This window comes from Grammomys surdaster, unplaced genomic scaffold, assembly GCF_004785775.1.
Source record: "Grammomys surdaster isolate TR1022 unplaced genomic scaffold, NIH_TR_1.0 126158, whole genome shotgun sequence".
Lineage (NCBI taxonomy): Eukaryota > Metazoa > Chordata > Mammalia > Rodentia > Muridae > Grammomys > Grammomys surdaster.
The window spans coordinates 2,864,798-2,888,750 of NW_021620966.1; the positions used below are offsets into that span (position 1 = coordinate 2,864,798).

At 41.4% G+C, this 23,953-nt stretch overlaps 1 protein-coding gene across 1 annotated transcript in view; it reads left to right on the forward strand.

Annotated features, from left to right (window-relative positions):
• The window catches only part of LOC114612324 (calcium-binding mitochondrial carrier protein SCaMC-1), a 35,259-nt gene that overhangs the window by 1,597 nt on the left and 9,709 nt on the right, over nucleotides 1-23,953 (forward strand). The window contains exons 2-6 of the mRNA XM_028757282.1: nucleotides 11,498-11,624; nucleotides 15,217-15,304; nucleotides 18,235-18,346; nucleotides 20,447-20,605; nucleotides 22,158-22,304. Of these exons, the coding sequence (XP_028613115.1) occupies nucleotides 11,498-11,624; nucleotides 15,217-15,304; nucleotides 18,235-18,346; nucleotides 20,447-20,605; nucleotides 22,158-22,304 (633 nt within the window). The remainder of the gene's footprint in view (nucleotides 1-11,497; nucleotides 11,625-15,216; nucleotides 15,305-18,234; nucleotides 18,347-20,446; nucleotides 20,606-22,157; nucleotides 22,305-23,953) is intronic.

Sequence of the window (23,953 nt, forward strand, 5' to 3'; positions counted from 1 at the left end):
CCCCACAATAACAACAACCCCACAATAACAACAACCCCACAATAATAGCAACCTCACAATAACAACAACCTCACAATAACAACAACCTCACAATAACAACAACCCCACAATAATAACAACCTCACAATAACAACAACCCCCAGACAACTCAGAGTCAGAGGGAAAGTCTGTAATTTAAAATAAAATATTACTTATAAAATGAATTATGTAAAAATATATGTATATAAACATAGATCAGGGCAGTTCATGTTTGTCACTAATAAATGTATATATTTTGCATGTACATGCACACATGTGCACATGTGCACGTGCTCACATACACACACACACACACACATACTTGTAATATTTTGTTCAGATGTGTAGTGTCACTACTGGCATGATCAACTATTCCCAGCATTAACACATTCTTCTACAGAAGGTTAGTAATGCCTATTTCTCAATGGTAAGAGTTTTTGTGCTTTTTTTCTTTACAACATTTGTAACAGTTTAGGAAAATGAATGAATACACATTATTTTTACAGTTAAGGGAAAGTTTTGGCTGACAGTCACCTCCTCTGTGGTATGTCTTCCTAGACTATCTTCTAGAGATGAGCTGACTGCATACTGCTGTGGGCAGCTCCCTCACCTCACATGTCACTACTGTTATAAGTCTTGAATGATATTACTTATTGTAATCATTGTGCCCTCCAATAAGATCAGCACTGACGATTCTGTCTCCCTCATTGGATCAGCATGATACTAAAGGATTCAGAGCTAGCATGTGAAATACACTGACATGGCAGTGACTGGTCCTTTAATAATAATAATAGTAATAATAGAACTTTATATCAGTTGTGTTACTTTTACACACTTGTTTATTCATGTATATGTGTTTGTGTACATGCATGCACACGTGCATGCATGGGCACCATCGTGTGTGGAGGTCAGAGGACAAGTCACACAGTCACTTCTCTCCTTTTACACGTGAGCACCAGGATGGAGTTCAGACCTTGGTGGCAAGTGCCTTTACCCTCTGAATTGTCCTGTAGGCCCAGTTGTTACTGTTTTTGTTTTCACTGGAAGTAGGACAAGCTAGCCAAAACCATGCTGGGGGAAATTGGGTAAGCATGTGGTATGTGATATGACAGGGAATTCCTTGGCCATGGGCCAACTTGTACACCCTATTATCTGTCATCTGGACATATATTCCCTGGCTATGTTTCCACTTCAGGCCATTTCTCCTCACATAAGCAGTGAATCCCCCATACCCCCAACACATTCTAGAAAGATTTTTTTTGTCTTCTCTTCACTTTCCCAAGGCCGGCATATGGCAGCTCAAACACCCAGTGACCCTTCATTAACCAGGCTCCAGCTTTCCCTCCTCATTTGTGGGGGAGTGGGATTTGAAAAGGAAGAGCTTTATACAGCATAGAAGTTCCTAGAAAGTCTAGGCCAGTCCCATAGGGAATTAACCAAAATGGACAAGGGGACACTTGCGTTGGTGAGGAGTGGCCTAGCTTGAGCTCCCCACAGACTCCAGTCACTGCCTGGAGCAGCCCAGGGAAAAGATGGCCTTGCAGTGTAACAGAAGGTGCCATGGCTGGAGGCCAGAGGATAGTCAGCTGGGCCCCCTGTGTAGGGTTCCCCCCCTGTGCAGGGTTCTCCCCTGTGTAGGGTTCCCCCCTGTGTAGGGTTCACCCCTGTGTAGGGTTCCCCCCTGTCTAAGTTTCCACCCTCCCTGGGCCGTCATTTTCACAATACACAAAAACTTTCTTCAAGATTCTAAAAGGACCTTGAGATAAAAGAGGCTGTTAATCCCCGCCATACAGTATTTTCAATGATTGTATGAAATATAAGATATCATGTTTTTAATATATCACCAATACCCTGATTGCCATTAGCTTATCAATAGTTTCAAAATAGTGTCAAATAAAATTACACTAGAATTTCTTGGTTTTTATTTTTGTTGTTTCATTTTTCTTCAGTTATCTTCATAAGATACATTAAAAAACAACCCTTTTGAGCTAATAAGATAATTTCAACATTTCTCCCCTTTCCCTTCCTATTCAGTCCTCCTTGATTGCCTATAAATTCAAGGGCACTTTCTTCATTGTTACACACATACACACACATTCACACACACACACACACACACACACACTCACACACAAATGCTCTGAGCAGTCTGTATAATGCTACTTGTATGCATGTTTTCAGGATTGACTATTTGGTATTGGACAACTAATTCTGTGCTCTTCCCTGGGGAAGACAATCTCTCTCCCTTTGAACATTCCTTACTGGCTTGTGTAGGGTTGAGGCCTCATGAGATTTTCTCCATCCAGTTTGGCACATCTGTTGGTGTGATCCTTGTTCAGCTCATGTTTGGGCAGTTGCTATGACTTGAAGGATTAGATTCTGGTTAGACTCTATGGCAGTTGATTCTAACATTACTAGAAGACACAGTCTCGCAGCAGACTCCCCGATCCCCTGGCTCTTATAATCTCCCCATTTGTCTGCGGTGTTCCCTGAACCTTAGGTTTGGGAGTGTATTGTAGATGTATCCATAAAGACTGGGCTCCACAACTCTTTGATTGTTTTTGTCTGTTGCAAAGGAGTAGTTTCCTTGATGAGGGGTGAACGCTACCCCTGTCTGTAGGAATATCTTAGTCAGGGTTTCTATTCCTGCAGAAAACATCATTACTGAGAAGCAAGTTGGGGAGGAAAGAGTTTATTCAACTTACACTTCCACATTGCTGTTCATCATCAAAGGAAGTCAAGACAGGAACTCACACAGGGCAGGAACTTGGAGGCAGGAGCTGATGCAGAGGCCATGGAGGAGTGCTTCTTACTGACTTGCTTCCCCTGGCTTCCTCAGCTTGTCTTTTTATAGAACCCAGGACTACCAGCCCAGGGATGGCACCACCCACAATGGGCTGGGCCCTCCCCCTTGATCACTAATTGAGAAAATGCCTTACAGCTGGATCTCATGGAGGCATTTCCTCAATGAAGGCTCCTTTCTCTGTGGTAACTCCAGCTTGTGTCAAGCTGACACACACACACACAAAATCAGCCAGTACAAGGAATAAGGATGAATGTTTAGATTGTTAGTAGGGATTATGCTGATTTAGTAAATTAGTGGCTACAGATTCTCCTCCAATTTCCATGGCTTCACTAGCACTGGGTAGTTAGCTAGGTTTCCTGTGCCGGGTATGTTTTCCCTCTTGTTGAGAGGGTCTTAAATTTAATTTGAGAGTGGTTGGTTACCACCAATATGTGTGAAACTACTGAACCCTTTAGGTTATTATACCATTCTGGTTGTTATTGTGGTTCATCTGTGTTATAGCTAGATCAGGTCAGTTCTAGCTCAGGGGCCTCCGGGCTCTGTTTCTGAAGTACATGGGCAACCAAGGGTAATGGCAGTAGGTTGTATATTTTGGAAGTCTTTTTGATGGCACTGGCCAACAACTCAAAAGAGGGCTTCTCAAGTCTGCCTAAGTACCTAAGTAGTTTTTGGTTCTTTGAGGGAGCATTGCATCCCAGATGAGAAATGTTCATTAAAGCTATAAATGTATATTTACACACAGAATTACATGCATTAGTTATTTTTAGTAAATAATTAGTATTATGATGGCCTTTGCAGGCATCCTTACTGTTAACCATCTTCCCTGTCCCTCTGTATTTACCTTTTCCCGCCTCCTGCCTCCCGCCTCTGCCCCCACATCCCTTTCACATATCCTCATCAGATAACGCATATCCTACCATTTCCCTTTATCTCTTCCCTCCTTCTCCTGTGTTTACCTCTCTCCTCCTCCCCAATGAGCCCCCTCCCCCCACCTGACCACTAGCACCCCGGCATTCCCCTCTCTATTGCTCCTCAATACCCCTCTCCTGGCAACAATCCTGATTTACTCGCCTAGTTTCTGTTGTTATTCCAGGCTATGTACTCATATCTGAAGATTTGGAAGTAGGAGCCCCTAAGGTAAGGAAACATGGATCCTGGTCTTTCTGGGTCTGTGTTACCTCGCTCAATATGATTGTTTCCAGTCCATTTATCTGTAAAATCCATGATTCCACTCCTCTTTACAGATGAACAGTATTGCATGGTGCATGTGTACTACATTTTCACTATCATAGGATACATTTTGAGAAATGAAAATTATGAAGTTTGAGGATTACACATATAAATTGAGTTGTGTGTTTCTTCGAAGAAACTTGGTTTTCCCTGCACTCCATGGTGACTGACAGTCTGCACACTTCCAATTCCATCCACTTAGAATATCAGCTTTTATAATGGTCCCATTATGAAAGATAAATTCCTTTATATTTTTACTTTTTTGTTCTGTACTGTGGACTGGCATATGCCTTCACACACAGTCTACTGGTTCTAATGCTAATCTCTTCCAAAATTACTTATAGACATACCCAGGAATGTCTTTATTGGCTACCTGGGTATCTTTTTTATACTAATCAAGCTGGTACAGAAAGCCCACCATTATATCTGGGAAACTGGGGCCAATAAAATGCTTCAATTTGATGACTCAGTCAAAAGATATTGACCAAGGTATGGTCAAGTATTGTTATATTGTCAAGGACTGAAGAGATGGTCTGTTTGAGTATGCAGGGGTAAGAACTATGGATGACTTCAAGTTCCAAGATAATAGTTTGCCCCTAAGACAGATGTTTACCTTGAAGGGAAATCCCTGTAGATTTTCACCTAATTTTACCTCTTCCTCATATTTTCAAGCTTTTTAGAATAAATTTAGTACATAGAAGAGAGCAAATGACTTAAGTTTTTTGGGATTTATACTGCTTTTTACATTTATTTATTATATATGTGCACAAACCTGTATTCCATGGTGCACCTGTGGAGATCGGAGGACAACTTGTAGGAGGCAGTTCCCTCTCTGGGGAGGGAACTCAGGTTGTGAGGATTGGTGGCAAGTACCTTTACCATCTTGCCTGCTCTGGTGTCTTTATATTTCTGTACAAAAACTGCCTGAGTAGAATGTAGAGAGCAGGCATAAAGCGCACAGCGGCGAACCATTGGATGGCATTCCAGAATTACTAGTGGAGGAGAAAAGACTATGGCAGGCGGTCCTGAGACAAAACCAGGAGCCAGCCTGCTGTGAAATTGCTGCACCACCCTTTTGATGCTATGACCCCTGCTTTCTCTTTTTAAAAATTCATTCTTTGAAATTTTCATACATGGATATGATGCATCTTAGTCATATCCACCTCCACTTCCTTTCTTCTACTTCCCTTAGCCTCTGCCCTTTCAGCTTCCTCTTTTGTTTAATTAATTAACAAACACAGTCCATATGTGAATGGTTGTGGGGTCATCCACTGGTGTGGACAACATCCCAGTGGCCACCCTGCTAAAGACAGCAGCTGTCTGTCCAAAGCTCCCCAGCTAGGGGTGGAGTGTCAGGAGCACGTCCCACTCTGTGCACTTGTGTTTTAACTGGCTTGGCATTAACACAGGCTTTGTGCAGCTAATCACAGCTGCTATGAGTTTATGTGTGCAACAGACACATCATGTCAGGAGGATGGCGTTTCTCAGCACTCCCCACTACCTCTGGCTCTTACAGTGTTCTTTGTGCCCCTGCTTCTGTGATGTCCCTTTAGCCCTTTACTATGATGTTAAGAGGGAAAATTCATGTAAGTTCTTCTAGGACTCAGGCTTATGAACCCATGTCTCCTGCAAAAGCAACTAGTACTCTTAACTTCTGAGCCATCTCTCTCGCCCCACAAAAGAGGACTTTATTGGTCATGGGCAACAGTTTAAGAATACTGCAGAGGATGGGGCATATTCGAGTAGAGAACACATCTCTATAGGAGGTACCCCTGTGACCACACAGAAAAGACCCAACTTATGACCAAGATAATGAGGAAATCCAGCTGATAGCATTTTCAAGATTGGTAGGGAAGACTGAACCACAAGACTGATAGTATCATGCTATAATATGCAAGTATCTTATCAAACTTCTCTTTTCACTTCTGGAAATTGCCCTGATCATTGTTTGCTTATTGATTTTTATGTACGTAACTAATATACAGCAAGGTACACTGCTGTACCTCCAACTTAATAAACATTGTCTTACACTGTTCAGTGACTGCAACTAAATAAAAATTTTTACACCGTTTGGGGGATTTTCTAATTTCCACTTTATATTTGAAGCCTCTAAGCATTAAATAACTTGACCAAGACTCTGAATATAGCAGCTAGTATTTGAACCCTCACCTGATTCCAAAGCCCATAATATACCACAAGTAGCTAACACACGACAGACAGTGATCCGTACTCACGGTGAACAGCATTCAACTCTTGACAGCAACCCCTTTGCTGTTTTCATATATCCAATCAGAGAATTCCACTTCACTGTTTAAAAGGTAAAATGTTTGAACTCAGAGTGAACACGAGAGGTTAAGTAGCATCTTACGGAATGTTGCTCTGTGGGAGCTTACTAATCGATATGTGTAATAACCAGAAAAAATTATAAATAGATAATTCTGAATTGGTTAGGGCAAAGGGAGGAGACACTTCATACAGCAGTCATAGTAATTTAGCTGGAAGAATGGGAGAAATCCGAGGCAGAGAAATAAAGAGATAAACATAAAGATAAAATAAAAGAGATAAACTTGCTGTAGCCAAGTCAGGGGACACAGGCTGCATCCTCACGGAAGCTAAGTGATATACACATTCTCTCCATACAGTGATCTTCTCAAGCTTCAAAGTAAGACTGTGAAACCATGGCAAGCAACTTCATCTTAAAGTTTCCTGGAACTTCTTAAGCTAACTGAGCACGTTTATTAAATCTCTAGCCCTGAACATGAGTTAGAGAACACTCTACCCTCTCCTGTCTCATTCCCTCTCTCTCTTCCATACATTTATAAAATATTGCCACAGAGTAAGTGTGAACCAAAGAAAGACACCCCCCCAATGTAAATTCATCCTGGTGTACTCCCCTTTTTAATTGTCATTGCTTTATTTGTGAGTCCAAATTTTGGAAGTAGACGAATACTGTGCTTCTCAGTCTTCTTAGCGAAACTCTATGAACAAGCACACGCCCACCTAACTCTTCCTTCATCAGCATTGTGAAATGTTCCTCACGACCTCTGTGTCAAAACATGAAATTTCAGATGATTTCCTACGTCTCCAGTGTCTTGTGACTATTGCTTTCATCATATAATACATAAATATTGGGGCCATCTCTTAAAAATTTCTAGTATAATCTTTGACTTAAAAACAAAACAAAAAGCCGGGCAGTGGTGGCACATGCCTTTAATCCCAGCACTTGGGAGGCAGAGGCAGGAGGATTTCTGAGTTTGAGGCCAGCCTGGTCTACAGAGTGAGTTCCAGGACAGCCAGGGCTACACAGAGAAACCCTGTCTTGAAAAAAAAAAAAAAAAAACCAAAAACAACAACAACAAACGCCAGAAAGAGGTTGCAGAAGGAGATGGGTGAGGGCAGAGGAGAATACAGTGACATTAAATGTGGCAGAGATGAGAGGTTTATGGGAAATGAATAGTCACAAAACACTGTCCCCTGTTCCTCACACCGCCATGGCTCACGATCGTCTATAACAGTAATACCAGGGGACCCTATGCCCTTTACTGACCTCCTCCAGCATCAGCATGCATGAAACGCACACAAACACATGTGAAGGCAAAACACACACACACACACACACACACACACACACTAAAAGCTTCTAAATTATAATAAAATCCTCTTTTGTGGAATAATTCATTCACGATTGGGGCACAAAAGGTTTTGTGAAAGAGTCTTACGTGTTAGCCCCTGCTCAACAGCTCTTGGGAAAGCGTCTATTTCGTAGTTTACAGCAGTACCTGTGCCTGGCTGTGGTGCAATCTCTTCCTTGAGGGGCTCTGTCTAGGATATGTGATGGTCTTTGTCCACCTCTTTGTATTCAATGTGATGAAGTATAGAGCCAAAGCTAACACAGAATGGCAGAATTAAAATTTCTTTTGTGAATTTTAATAGCTAATTAAAATATTTGTTAATTTATTTTTGAGTGAAGGCCTCATTATTGCTTTAGCTCACGTTGGCTAAGCACCTTGGGTTCCTCCTAGCTGATCCTCAAGTGTTAGGCGTGTGCTATCTCACTGGTCGATATTCAACTTTTCTTTTTCAGCATTAAAAGTATTCAGTTTGAAAAATAAGTGACATAAAAGCAGGGAGTTTTTCTGTGAAACTGCATTTCTGTATTTTTACTGGAGCAGGATGAGGGGCCACAGATAAATAAGGGGTTCAGGGCATCCCATGGCTCTGAGGATGAGGATTAAAAACAACCACAGCTACTAATACTTCTATCTCCTGCCTTCTCCTTGGAGTCCAGCTGCCCTAATTTCTGGCCATTTGGGGATTATCTTCTCAGTGCCTCTCAACAGGTGCCCAGACAGAGCAGTTTGCCCTCAGAGCCACTATAGATTTTGGGTGAAAATAAAAGATAAGAGAAACTAGGTGTGAGAGGTGGAGATGGAGGGAACACAGAAGAAAAGGTACACACAGGCTATTTTCTCTCTGTTTTTAGTCCTTATGACAGTCACTGTGTGAGCCTCACCCTGAGAAGAGGATTCCTGGCCAGGTGTAACCTTCCTATTGACTAAAAATGGTTGGCTCAGATTCAGTCCTGAAGCTCAGCGGTGGAGTGATTAGTGATTTTCCAGCATGTGCATGTTCTAACATTCCTTCCCCAGCACCACAGGAAACAACAATAACAACAAGCCACAAAACACACCCAATCTTCCAAAAGTGATCTGGTAACCTCTACTACTGTTAGCGGCTTACAGAGCAGTAGCCTAGTTCTGAAACTCCATTCTTGCATTTTTCAAAACAAAGACAAAAAAAGGCAAAACACAAGCATCCTTTTTTGGACGATTAAAAAAGGCAGGAGGGTAGGGGAGCTGGACATGGCTGGCTCTGTCTTGCTCTTGCAGAATCTCTGGTGGAAGCAGGACGTCTGGTCTGCGGGCTTGTGGGCAGAATCCCTCTCCCTGAGTAGCCCACTGGTTCTTGTGCCCCCTGCATTCCCAGAACTGTTAGGATGAGTGCTCCTTCAGGTGCAATGACCCCTGCAGGTGCTTTGCCTTTGGCTCTTCTTCCACATCATGGACACTTTGTCCCATCCTACAGACTTCTGCCCCTGGGGAACTCTGGCCACAGGAGACATCAAGGATAGATAGCCTTTATGTTCTTTTGGTATCTGGACCATGATGAAAGATGGAACTGTGGACATCCTTGAGCTTAAGAACGGCCTGACAGATTTAAGGGATCCTTCAGCCTCTGGAGGATGACCAGGGGAGCTTCATAAAGCTCAGGGTGGTGTCGGGCCTAGGACCTCTAGAGAGGCCTTCTGAAGCCCACTGAGGCCAAACCTATGAGTTCTTAAACTTGATCCAGGTCTTTTGAGTTGATGCTTGCTTAGCACTGCTTTTGTTTATTACGAATAATCCAGGGGCTTCTGGTGTTGCTAGTCAGTAGAGTATTCGATTAAGCCACCAGAACCACTTATACCATTGTGGTGGTGCAGGCCTTTAATTCAAGCAGGGAGGATGTGGAGGCAGAAGGATTAGAAATGTAAGGTCATCCTCACAGCTAACATCCTCAAGAATACTTCTGAGTTTTCTTCGTGGCTATAACAAAATTTCTGATGGCTTTTGTTCTTGGCTTTAATTTTGTGTTTTGGAAATTGCATGAGCTTTTGAAACCTCAAAGCCCATGAAGGCAATACCTCTTAATTCTTCCCAAATAGTGTGGACCGAGCATTCAAGTATATGAGCCTATGGGGGCCATCTGTACTCAAACCAACACAGGCTCTGATATGCCACGGGTTTGGAGAACTGGAACATTTACTCCTCATGCGTTTGGAGCTCAGTAGTAGTTGGGAACAATTATGTTTTGTTTCTGCTATTGAGGGGGTGGGGTTAGTAAATCATCCTCATGCTCATCGTCTTAGCTGTATAGACTGTTAGAGTCTCTGAGCTTCTGTTTGTTTGTTGAGCAGTTGTCTTTAGAGTTGATTGAATATGTCAAGCACTGCCCTGTGGTTTCTTTGCCTTTTGCTATGGTTGGGATAAAGGTTTCTCAAAGGTGGTCCTTTTAATGACTTGGCACTCAGCTAGAGATCTATTGTGAGGTGGTGATGGGACTCGTCAGAGATGTGTCTTAAAGAGTTGGGAATCTTCCATTTGGATGGATGATTGGGACCCTGGTCTCTCTTCTTTCATATATGGTGGGCATTTGCTTATTTGATATCAGTTGGCCTTGCAGAAGGAATCCTGGATTTCGTCATAAACAAGTTAAGTCTTCTGAAACCCACTTATTCCTTTTCAAGGTTTTATTTTCCTGAAAATCTTCTTGGCAAAAGGCATGGGGCTTTGCATATCCATTGATTATGGATGAGGGGGTCAATGATCAAAAGTAAGAGAGCATCATTCCCACAGGGCTCTGTACCAACCGCACGGAACATTCTGTTTTAAAAGAACTCATGGGCTTCTCCTCACATGAAAATCACATCTCCTAAGCAGTTCTGCTGGGTCGGTTCTCATATGTCTGTAGCAGAAATTTCATTCATGTGGACCTAGAATTCAATTCATTTTCTAAAACAGAAATTCACCTTGTATAGCTTGAGGTACAAAAGATATCTTTTTATTATGAAAAATGATAAATTTTAAGTAATAATTTTGTATTGTTATTCTATAAATTGGAGAGACTGAATACAGAAAGAGATAATGGCCAGACCATAAATAAAAATAGATATTGACTCAGCTCCTCCAGCCAGGAAACCTGGTCTTCAGAAATGACAGGCTTGGAGGAACACAGTTGATGCTTCTAGTGACAATACAGGAAATTACGTACTAGCCCCTGTAAGAATCCCCTCCCCAAGTGCCTAGGACTTGATTAATCAACACTTCTTAAGTTAACACTAACAGTTTTCCTAATATTTGTCTCCATTTTCAATTTTGGATTAACTAAAGACCACTATGTTCTCCCCTCCCCTAATACAACCACACTGGATCCTCTGTTCCCAGCTAGCTAGCCTGTGCTCACCTGTTCCCATGACAAGCCTCCTGTTTTCTACTACAAGGCTTCCTGTACTCTGCCCATCTTTGGGTCTATATCAGAATATACATGACAGCAGCAAGCTCGCAAGAAATGGCCCTTGTTTTTGCCTTCATTTCCACAGGGGGAAATTCAAAAGATTCAAAAGAGAATTTTTTGAATTTTTGAACAATTCAAAAGAGAAGTCTTAGTCTTCATATAAGTGTTAAATTGGCACCATCCACAGCTTGTGAAACTCAGGGACTCATCTCTTACCACAGGAAAGGCTGTAGAACTATGACGTAGTGCAAAGTAACACATTTAGTCCAAACTAGTGTTTCAGTCTGAAAGAAAAGCAGCTAGCCTACTTCTGGTGTATACACAGTTAGTTCAGTACTGTAGCCTGTGCTAACAATAAAATATCTTCAATTGTTTTTTTTTTTCCTGTAGAAAATTTTCACCACTGGCGATGTCAACAAAGATGGGAAGCTGGATTTTGAAGAATTTATGAAATACCTGAAAGACCATGAGAAGAAAATGAAACTAGCATTTAAAAGTTTGGACAAGAATAACGATGGTGTGTCCTCTATCAGTTCTTATGAAAAGCCCTCCTTATGCTTTCAAGGCTAAGATAACTCTAGGTGATTGTTATTTGTGCCAATTACTACTTATTTATTAATGTGATGGAGAGGTCATATTTTCATTCATCTATCTTTTAAGATTTTATTTTATTTTTAGTTGTGTGTGTGTGTGTGTGTGTGTGTGTGTGTGTGTGGTTACGAGCACATGAGTACAGGTGCCTGCAGAGACTGTAAGAGAGCGTCAGTTCCCTTGGAACTGGAGTTGTATGTGGTCTGTGATCTGTGAATCAGATTCTGTGACATCTGATTCTGTGATACCTGATTCACCCAGCATGGGTTCTGGGACCATAGCTTGGGGCCTCCGTGAGCGCACTGAGACATCTCTCCAGCCTTAAGAGTTCAGATTTTTAGTGAAGAAAATCTATAGGTAGCTTTGTCTGCTGGATTAAAAATCTATAGGTAGCTTTATCTACTGAATTACAAATTGCCACAAAATGTTAACTATTGAGATTATGCTGATCCCACTTACAGTCTTGGCTTAAAAAAATAATTACTTACTTTTTTTTTACAATAGGAGGTATTACTTTTTTTCATATATGGGCATGACTACTGTATATTGTAAAATTCAAAAACTTCATATCTTATACTTGGCAATCTTTTTGAAGGATTAATTTAGAAAAAAATAGTCTCTGATCCTTAAAAAGATAATAGCACAGTATGAGTCTGTACCTTCTGGCTGGGGTGGCATCTTCTCTGTTTAAAGTAGTAGCTTGGAAATGGAGTCCCAGTTAAATAGGAAGAAAATCGGCAATGGCCATGAGGAAAAGTACTAGACCCCGTGCCCTGAGGCAACCACTGGCAGGAAGAATGAACTGATAAAGACTATAACGCAGCGCTACACCTTTCCTGACTTAGTGTCACTCACTCACAGAGTTGCTATTCAAGAAAGAAGTTGAACAATAGATTGAAAAAAGCTTTGATCTTCTCAAGGGTTGGTTTGCAAATTTTTAATAAAAATCTAGATAATAAACATTTTTAAAAAGAATCATATTATTATTTTATTAATTTATTTTTGAATTATTTATTTATTTTAGGTACGAGTCCACTGTAGCTGTCTTCAGACACTCCAGAAGAGGGCATTGGATCCCATTACAGATGGTTGTGAGCCACCATGTGGTTGCTGGGAACTGAACTCAGGACCTCTGGAAGAGCAGTCAGTACTCTTAACCTCTGAGCTGTCTCTCCAGCCCCGATTTTAACATGCAGACCATGTAGTCTGAGTTGTGGCTGTATCTCAGCCAGAGTGTATGTAGACAAATTGTATGTGTTCAAATAAAGTTAACAGGCCTTATTTGGAGAGACAGTTTAGTGTATTAGCTACTGATTTAGACTGAACTCTATCTTAAAATTAAATTCTTTCCTATAAGCAAACTTTTTGGATGGTTTTGTTGATGGTTTACAACAGCAAAGAGCTGAGTGTGTTTGGAGGCAGAGCTGCTAACACCATTAAACGTCACATGATGTGTCCTCAAGTCTAACCTGAGTCCAATCCTCAGGCAAAATTCAGTTTTTAAAATTAACTTTCCTTCCTCCACACAAATTTTCATCCAACCTGGCTCCTCTACAGTTTAATTTAGGAGACAATGTTGTCTGTGACCTGTTAATAGCTGGGGGCTAGGTCAATCTCAGGATCAAGTGCTGTGATCAAGTGGTCAGCCATCTGCCACCTAAGTGGTACGCACATCACTGTCCGATCCAGGAAACAAATTGTAGAAAATAGAGATGAAGTTAACAGTGCATTGTTAGTAAATGTAGACCATTCCCCCTTTACTTACTACTTTATATGTATTTTGAAATAATGTATCATTATAGGTTTGTGTTTTCATCAGAATTCCTTATTTAAACGTTCGCAGTTTATTTTCTCATCATCTGTGGGCCTTGTACTGGTGAATATTGCTGCTTGCTAAAATTTAACATCAGAAGTAATCCAAAGACGTGTGTTTCAGTTATTTATGGCCATGCACAAGAGTAAAACTTTTAATCACTGAACATAGGGGTGCCTAGTTGAGACATAATGAAGATAAGGTCTTACTCTTTATTCTTAAAACACAAGGTGACACTCTGCATTGTTTTAGCTCTCAGACTGGAAACAATGTTGTTTTTTTTTTTTTTTTTAAGATCTATTTTGCTTCCTACATTTTGCATCTTTGTACATCTTTTGGTGGAAATTTTTACTTTGTAAGATGTTCCTCATACAGGATTCTAGTATCTCAAAGTCCAAGAAAGACATGGTGTGTGCCATTTAGAAATGTAGATTCCTTAGAAAAGTTTTGCCAAGAACTCAGTGTCAGCGAATCAACAGTGCACAGTCATGAGGTATCCATACCGACACAGGAGACAGTAGGTCAGTTGACGGAAATGCTGTAATAGCAGCTTGCAGGAACCTGGACCTGAGTTCCCTGTGACTCGGTGGTTTTGTGGTTGCTAATTCAGAATCTACAGTAACTTCACAGAATGTGGCTGCTTCGTGTAATAAGAGTGGATGACTAAGTCTTTGAGTATGGCCCAGGAGAATTCTGGGAGGGATCCAAAGTGCTTCACTGCTCAAGATAACACCTCCTCCTCTCTTGCGCTCCCTTCCTCTCCCTCTCTTCCCCCTCGCCCCCCTCTGCCCACCACATTCTCCAGATTCTCTATTTTCCTATCTCCACACACCATCATTTCCTTAGGTCCCTCTCTCAGAGGACATCATCTTCCTTTCCCCTTGTCCTTTGTGTGGTGTTCCCCCTCCCCACCTCCAAAAGCAAACAAACAAACAAACAAACTTGCTGTCCATACCTCTGTGGCAGCAAACCTCTTACTCTGAGTCAGGTTTCAATCCTGTCCTGTCCTCTGCCCTCAGTTCCCTCCCTGTCCTGTCCCTCCCTCATCCCCTCCCTCTCCTTCATCCCCCCTCCTGGCCCCTGGCCCCCTCCCCCATGATGTGAGCCACTTGAGGAAGAGCAGGCCTGTTTGTGTTTATGTATGCGGTCTGTTTTCACTCTCTCCTTTTCTCCTGATTTGTTCCCTCTGCCATGTGTTCAGATTTTCCTCGTATTATGTTTTTCTCTCCCATTGTTTTTCTGCTACTACTGTGTATTTTTACTGCCAGATTTCTCAGAGAATCCTGTTCTCTTTGGCTCAGTCTCTTCATTTCTTGCTCCCTTTCGCCTGGTCACATGACTCTACGCACAGTAAATGACCCTTTTGCTTAGGAAGATGTGGATGTGAGTATTTTTAAATGAGCTGTTCCTAGTCAGCAGATTTATAGCTGTCGTCTCCTGTTGCTTCTTACTCTCGCTGCTTAACAAGGCCGTGGGAGCTTTTGGCCTCCTGTGTGGAGAAATATCACTGAATATCTACTATGCTTTATGATTACCGAATCAAACAATACGTGCATATTTGTTTAAGGAATTGTGAAAATTTTGAGTATTAATGCTGCAATATGTGTTTAAGCAAATCGCTACCTAAATGCTTAGCTTCACCTTAGTCATTCAGAAGTGTTCTCAGACTCTGAGCCTGACCTTATGCTGTTTTCACTGTCTGAAGGGAAAATCGAGCCTTCTGAAATTGTCCAGTCTCTCCAGATGCTCGGTTTACATATTTCCGAAAAGCAAGCAGAGTTGATTCTTCAAAGGTAAGCCCTCCATCAAATGGACAAACTACTTTTGAATTTTACAGTAATATCTTGTTTTCAATGGTGGTTTCTAAGTGCCACCTTAAAATGGCTCCTTCCAGCTCAGCATACCTCATTGCACCTGGCTGCTATGGTTCCTCCCTTCCTTTATTCCTTTCTATGTCTATATGAACACATATTATCCACAGCGCAGGGATGGGAGAGGGATGCTCAAGCCAGGCTAGTTGTTTGTCAACAGTCCTTAGCGGCACTAGGACAGCAGTCCGTCTTGTCTGAGATAGGGGATAAGGGTTTCAGTATAACTTCAAACATTTACTTTATCTATTTTGTGTGTAAGGGGTGTTTTGTGTGCATATATGTCCATGCTTCCCTTGCATGCTTGGTGCCTGTGGAACGCAGAAGGAGTATTAGGTCCCCTGGAACTGGAGTTACAGATGGTTGTGAACCACCATGTAAGTGCTGGGACCTGAACCTGGGTCCCCTGCAAGAGTACTTGCTGCTTTTAGTCTCTGAGTTATCTCTCCAGCCCCTGGCTATTACTATTCAAATCACCTTGTTTTCTTCCTTGTTTTAAATCAAGTACCAGCACGTTAACTCTCTAAGGTAACAGGGTTCACTGTGACATTTTCTTGGAATGTACCACAGTCACATTCACCTCTCCAAAGTCTCATCTCCCTTCCCTCCTGATGGCCTCTGTCACCCAAAAAGTTCCCCTTCTAGTTACATCTTTAAAATTATCTTGATTCTCCATGAGAGAAAACATGTCATATTTGTTTTTCTTATCATGATTATCTCCAGTTCCATCCATTTCCCTTCAAATGACATAATTTCTTTCTTCTTTATAGAGGTCATTTCTCTGATGTGTGTGTGTGTGTGTTTGTGTGTGTGTGTTAATTCTTTCATTTTACTCCATTCAATATAAAGTTGTCTCTAGGTTTGTCACATGTAGCTTTTATTATGTTGAGATATGATCCTTCTGCTCCTAGCTTTTCAAGACTTTAACTTAGAGAGATGTAAAATTTTGTCAAATGTTTTCCCTGCATCTATTGAGATGATCATGTGATTTCTGTCCTTGGCTCTACTTTGTGCTACATTTACTTTATTGGCTTGCATATGGTGAACCATTTAAATATCTTATGCATATGAATGTTTGGCTGGTGTGTGTGTGTGTGTGTGTGCATGTGCATATGCGTGCGTGCATGCGTGCATGCCTGTGTGTGTGTGTGTGTGTGTATGTGTGTGTATATGTGTGTACCATGTGCATTTAGTACCCACAGAGGTGAGAACGGGGTGTCAGATCCTTTTGAACTGCAGTTACAAACAGTCTAAGCTACCATGTAGTGTTGGGCTGTGTATCTTTATCTTGCAACTGGGGTGCTTGAGTGCCTGTCACTTGAGTGCAAGCCACTCAGGGGAGACAGAGCACAGTCTGTGATAGGGGTCTGAGCCCATGTTTTTCCTGATGAGAAACAGCAGAATCTGGGATGGATGCTGTGGTTTCTGAGCTCCGGTGTACCCAGATGTTGCTGGGGACCTCAGGGAGTTGGAAATGGGGGTGAACCAGGCAGGAAGAGGATAGCTGAGCCCAGGACAAAGGTGGAGTCTGGTTTGGGTCCAAGTGAGTGTGAACAGTATGGAGGGACTGGAAGAGAGAAGGCCATCTCTGGGAAATATAGGCGAGGCTCCTTATGACAAAGGCCTACCCAGACTCGATCCTTGATGAAGGAGAGGGTCCTTGCTTGTCCAAATTGCTTTATTTGATGGTAGATTTGAATGCATACATCTCACTCAGGATGAACCAGGGATTAAACACCTTTTGTGGGAAGGAATGCCCAGGAAGGGAAGGAAGCTCACTGACTAAACACTTGGGGCCTATCTAGATACCTCATTAGCATGGAGAACTCCAAATTTTTATGCTATAGTGACTAGTTGCCCGGTCCTCTCAGTGGGGTGTTGTGGTTTTGTGTTTGACATCAGGTACGTTGTCAGGGAGCTGGCCTCAGCCTACTGTTCTCAGTTCTGAGCTATCCCAGTGTTTATTTAGGCTGGCTCAGCCTTACCAGTTCTGTCTGTCTAGTGGCATGGTCCACTTGCCCAGCGATGTATGTGTGCTGGATTGAACTCAGATCCTCTGGAGGAACAGCTAGTGCTCTAGCTCCTGAGCTTCCCTCCAGTCCCTGTTTCTTACATCCTTGGAAGGAAACAGACTTGATATACAATCTTTTCAATGTCTTATTGTCTTCAGTTTATGTGCAAATATTTTATTGATAACTGTACTCCTGGCCATCTTGGAATTTACTTGGTAGAATTTACTTGGCTGGCCTCGAACTCAGACATCTGCCTGCCTCTGCCTCCCAAGTGCTAGGATTAAAGATATGTACCACCATGCTCAGTATGCTAATTTTCTTTCATTGATAAAAGTTGGAGTAGAAAATTGATAGTGTATTTTGAATCTATTTCAAAATTATACCTAAATGTTGCAAGTGTAGGGTGTTAAGAAGTAATCCTGAACTGTGAGAGAGGGGGAAAGACCATGAGTTCATTCATTTGCACCTCTCAGTATTTCGTTGTCTGGTTTCTGTGTCTTTTAGCCCTAGTGACTTTGAATTTGACAGAATGCTAAAGGCAATCTACAGTGGTCTCTCTGTAATATTTGGATCCAGTTTTCTCCAAATAGTGATAATGACTGGAAAAGATCATAATACATAGATTCTATTTCTAGCAATGTATAATTGCAAGTAGTGTATTTTTGTTGAAGATGGAATTCAGGGCCTCATGCCTGCTAACTAAACGTCCTGTCACTGAACCTCTTAAACCTGCCAAGAGGTTTTTAAAATTCAGTATGAATGTTAAGTTGGAAAGCAGATTTTCCTTCTATAAAGTGGGCAATAGTGTTATCCTGTTCTTTAATCATCTTTTTAAACTTTCAGCATCGACTCTGACGGGACGATGACCGTGGACTGGAATGAATGGAGGGATTATTTTTTATTTAACCCTGTGACAGACATTGAGGAAATTATCCGTTTCTGGAAACACTCTACTGTAAGTCTGCTTTATGTATCTGTAGCTCCGAGTCACAGGTATAGTGTGGATGCAGGAGACACAGCTCTCGCCTTAAGGGAGACAGAGAGAATTTATTCTGTGTCTAAATGAGGGACCCTGGCCTGGGAACATAGATTCAGGTTACCCTAAATTCAGTGTTCTAACAAGGAAATAGTTCCATGAGGTTTTGTTTTTGTTTTGTTTAATAGTAACAGGGCGAGGAAAATCATAAATCAGGACACTTTTCAAATACATTACTAGAAACATCAGATAGATGGCTTACAACAAAGTAGGGAAATTTCTACTATGGACCTCAGATGCTGTGTAATGAGATATTCTTAGCCCCTGTATTGGTGGAATCTAGGGATCATTCATTTCTTCCAAAGTGTTTGCCTCATAGTCACAAGGATGTTAGGTCACACACAGAGGTGGGCAATGAAATACAAATTAAGGGGGATAAAGACAGTTAAGATAAGTTGGCTCTAGACTTGCAACATTGCAACCTTTCCACGTCACTGAAGTTCTACTCAGGCTGTTAGTCTTCATAGTCTCTTGTCCCTTCATGGAACTCTGGTTCACTGTAGTTACCACCCAAGAGCACCATAACCCCCTCAGAAGGGGGCCAAGTCTCAAGAGAGTCCCAGAATATATTTGATTTCTACAGTTCTGTTTATTCTGTTAGGCACAGATTTATAGAGTATCTTTAAGGCCCCCTAAGATGGCATAAATACAGCTTTTCTCAAAATGTGGAGGAAGTCCCATCTTGATGAACAAGCTGTCCGGGTCTCATTGGCATGCACTGCTTCTGTCACAGGGATGCCTGGTAGTCATTTATTACTGAAATCATCCCTGCACTTCCAGATTGCTAATGATGATATGGCCTTGAGTCCCTCCTGAACCTCTGCTTATTTAGGCAGGCTGCCTAGATTAATTGCTGCCATAAGCTCTTGCATTACTCAGTGAATGCTAGGGAGTAACTTTGACTCATGTGGTTGGTATTTCCTACCAGTTTATACTTTACAAAATTTTATTGTGATTGTTTCATTTTATTTAATATGCTGCTAGAATATATTGGTATAAATTCAGTTTGTCATGCCGTCTGTTCCTTGAAGCCCTTGGGGACCTTTTGCAGGATCTCCTAACCCTCAACCTGTGGATTTGTTTCCATACTTGGAGAGAAGTACCTTTGACTCTCATTCAATACTCTGAGGGTTCATGTTATCACTAGTAACAATGTCTAAGTTTACACAGAACATCATAAAGTCAACTATGACTGTATATTTTACACTGTGAACTTTGTATTATAACTTTGGGGATCGTTGATAACATTTGATGTTATAATCATAAATTCATTTTATTGGGAACAAATGGAAGAAGAGAGCATTACTACCAGCATGGTTTATTACCTTTCATTCTTGACCATAAAGTTTATGCCAAGATCATTTTTTGTGTGTGGTGCTAGGACCTGGTACATGCTAGGAAAGTGCTCTATGACCCAGGTATACCCACCACAGCATTCAGATAATTAGGTTGCAAAAATAAGTATCATAGTGATAAAACTGTTCTCAAACTATATAGAAGATGAGGAGTATAGAACTACTGAGGCACATGCTTTAATTTTTAAATTTACATACACACACACACACACACACATATATATATATATATATATATATATATATAATGGCACGGAGTTTAATAGGCCATAACTACTAAGACAGAGTGTCTGAGGTACTGGCTAAGTAGTTTGTCAAAGCTGTCACAAACTGTCTGGTTTTCTAGCATTGTGAAAAGGGATTCACAAGGATTCACTAAATGTGGTAAACTTCACCCTTTCAATAACAGTCACCCGACTTGGAAAAAGGAGAAAGCTGTGACTGTGGCCCTGGGACTTTGTAACTGACGGTTCCCACTCTTGTACGATGATTCTGTGTTGCGTTCAGTGTGCCTAGACTCTTACTGATGTGCACTCAGCTTGTTTTGCTCTCAATCCCAAGGAAGAACCTCGGTCCTAACAGTAACAGCTCCGACGCAAAAAGAAAGTTCTGGGCTTATCCGTTTGTGACTGAAGAACTGTGGGATCTCTTTCCATTTTATTAGGGTATTGACATAGGGGATAGTTTAACTATTCCGGATGAATTCACAGAAGATGAGAAAAAATCAGGACAGTGGTGGAGGCAGCTCCTGGCAGGCGGCGTGGCGGGTGCAGTCTCTAGAACGAGCACCGCTCCTTTGGATCGCCTCAAGGTCATGATGCAGGTGAGCCTCGTGTCCTATGTCTCCTTTTTTATATCTTAGACAATTGTATTCTTCTACCATTAACCCTCAGAGGAGGCACGGGTTGAAGTATTTGGTGCTTTCCCACTAAACTGTAAATCGTTAGTACTTGTATGTAATGAAATATTAGTCTTCGGTATTCCATGACTTCAAATGTTTAATTAAAAAAAAAACTTCACTGCTATTAAAGGGTTCTCATTAAATTACTTATATTTTCTTTGATTTTTATGACTTGAGAAAGCAGAGGATTTCTCAAGTCTAGAATCTTGGTGACAAGAATGTAATTTCTAAAGTGATTCTAGAGCTAAGGTTCGCAGAAAAAGCCTGTGTTTCTAGACAGACTTGGCTACTTACAGTCATTGGGCTGGCCCTGTGGAGAGAAGAGAGAAGAAAGGATATTCACTTGTGAACAAGATGGGCATCCATTTAATATTCACGGCAGCTGGCACAGCAGGTGGTTTGGCTTCATTTTACGTATGAGGAAACTGAGAGTGTAAGAATTAAAAACTTCTTTACGAACAAGAGTAGATGAAGCATGATAGAACTTAACGGCCAGAGCCTTGGTTCCTAGACTGCATTTGACCTGAGGTCTCATGTTTCCTCCATTCCACAGTGGGCAGAGTGTCTAATGAGGATGGCTCTAAAGGTTAGCTTATATAAGCACCAGTGTGTGTCCTAGAAGAACACAGTGCCTAAGAATGTTTTCATTTCATTATATGTGTTCGGGCATTTATCCTGGATGTATGCATGTGTGCCATATGCATGCAATGCCCATGGATTCCTTGCAACTGGAGCTACAGAGGGTTGTAAGATGCTGTGTGCATGATGGGAACCAAACCTGTGTTCTGGAAGAGCGGCTTGTACTCTTAACCACTGGGCCATCCTACAGTTCCCTAAAGTGTTTTTAAAACTGTGCTTGTCACACCTACAGGTGGCACTCTTTTTAGCTTTAAATTGTTTGAACAAAATACTTCTGACAGTATTTCTGAGGTAATCCAATTCCAAAATGTATTTAGGATCGAGTGCTTTATAGAGATTGGGAAAATTTTGATAAAGACTGTTTCCTTTAGTAAACTGACTTCAAGAAAGCACACATTTTCCTTTGTCATATGTTATCATGAAGTTTATTATTCAAAATAAAATGGATCTATTAGAGTTGTAATTTCTACACATCTGAAGGCCTTTTGAAAGGTTTCTTCAGGTTTAACACTTCACTAGATGGCCTTATAAAAATGCAGACTCATGATCTTGGTTTATTACCAGGAAGAAATAAGGATTCAAATCAGCCAAGGATAGGAAGCACAGGGTCAGAATCCAGGAAAGTACCAAGTGCAGGACTGCTTTTGTCTATGCCCAGTGCAGCACTAATGCCTTTCTTTCCTGGTGTTGACAGAATATCAGGGCACTGCAGCCCGTCAGAGACGCTCACTGTAGGCCTTAGCATCCAGTCCCCCATGTTTGTATTTGGCTCAGACCTACTTTCGGTATCAACAATATGCAGAACTATCCCATGGCACTTTGCTTTTACTTTTAGGTTCATGGTTCCAAATCAATGAATATATTTGGAGGCTTTCGGCAGATGGTAAAGGAAGGAGGAATCCGTTCCCTTTGGAGAGGAAATGGCACCAATGTCATTAAGATAGCTCCCGAGACAGCTGTGAAGTTTTGGGCTTATGAACAGGTAATTGTTATCATCTGTGGAAATGACTAACAAAAGAAGCTAGCTAACTAACTCAGTAAAGATCAGCATGCAATACCTTCATTCCTAATATTTCACAAGGAAATTCCTTTTGGGAGCCGAGAATTAGATAAACTCAGTGACTCCACACAGCTGAATTCTGGGATTTTGGATGCTGTAATGCTATTTATAGAGGGAGGCTTTCCCCTACCCCTTTTCTAAGTAGGTCTTCAAAGCACGGTCTTAGATGACTCATCTTGAATTCCTAGTGGACACAGTGGACTTAATCTAAGTTTTACAAAAGTACTCCTGGAAAGAAAATTGTTCAGATGAATTCCTCTGTGTGAATGGAATAGTGTTTAGTTTAAAAATAATTCCACGAAGGCAGGAGTCTGGCTTCTCCCTGCACGTCAGCACCCTGGCAGAAGACAGGATAGTTGAAGTACTGTTTGTTGAGTGAATAAATTAGATAGTAAATGAGGCATTTGCCTTCCTGTCAGCATCCCTGTTGACGGGATTAAAACACAGGAGTGGGTTTAGAGGTTGGATTCTCCTACAGTTATTAGCAGAAACACTGGAGCTCCTGTAAAATTAACTTTTGCCTTTTCTTCCATTATTGTTTATCATGGTTTATATGAGCCTCAAAACTTTAACTCTGCACTGTAGTTTCTTATTCGAGTAAGTATAATGTTATTCTGGAGAGTTTGTATTGGAGAAGTACAATTCTTTTGCGATGACCCGGGTTAATGGTGTTCATTCCTTGATTTGGAAAAAAGCAAAGCAAAGAGCAGCTGGCCTCAGTCTTCACATGGAGACCATTCTGGGGGAAGTAAATTTATCTGACGCAAATGCCAGAACATTTAACTTATGACTGATTTTATGATCGGAATGCCAGCTCCTAAGACACATGTTCAAAACTAATGATTTTTTTCTGTTATTTCAATATGAGGAATCTCAGTATATCTTAAAGTTTGCCCACAGCACACTTTTGCCATTTGTCAGATTCTTATCCTGGCTACTCCAACAGCCTTCCTCCCTTTCTCCCCTTTTAAATGATGCTGGAATCTGAACTTAAGGTGCTACATGTGCCAGGCAAGAGCTCTACTGTTGAGTTCTGTTGCTAGTCCCATGGAAACCCAATTTGGAAACCTACTACCTAGGAGATGCAGTCTGCTAGGACTATTAAAGTAGAGGGTACATCTTGAGGCATCTTATCCCACTGTAAGCAAACAGATTCCGAGGATCTGATTTGTGTTTTGCCACCACAAAAAACCACCAAAGGTGTGGCTTAAACAATAGAAATTTTTATGTCACAGTTCTCAAGCTTAAGGAGAGTCCGATCAAGGGACCAGGCAGGGGAGATCCTTCTCCTGGCTTCTTCCTCTATAGTCATATGGCCTTGGTGCATAATTTGGCAGAGTGTACCTTCTGATAGGATGCTAGTTCCAGCCTGAGGCCTCAGTACCTCTTCTAAGCATAATTGTCTTCAACGATGCCATCTCCTGACACCATAGCAACGGTGGTTAGGGTTTAACATAAGAATTTGGGAGGAGCACAATTACCCTAAAGTAGACATTAATATGCATCTTCAATTCTCTCTCTCTCTCTCTCTCTCTCTCTCTCTCTCTCTTTCTCTCTCTCTCTCTCCCTCC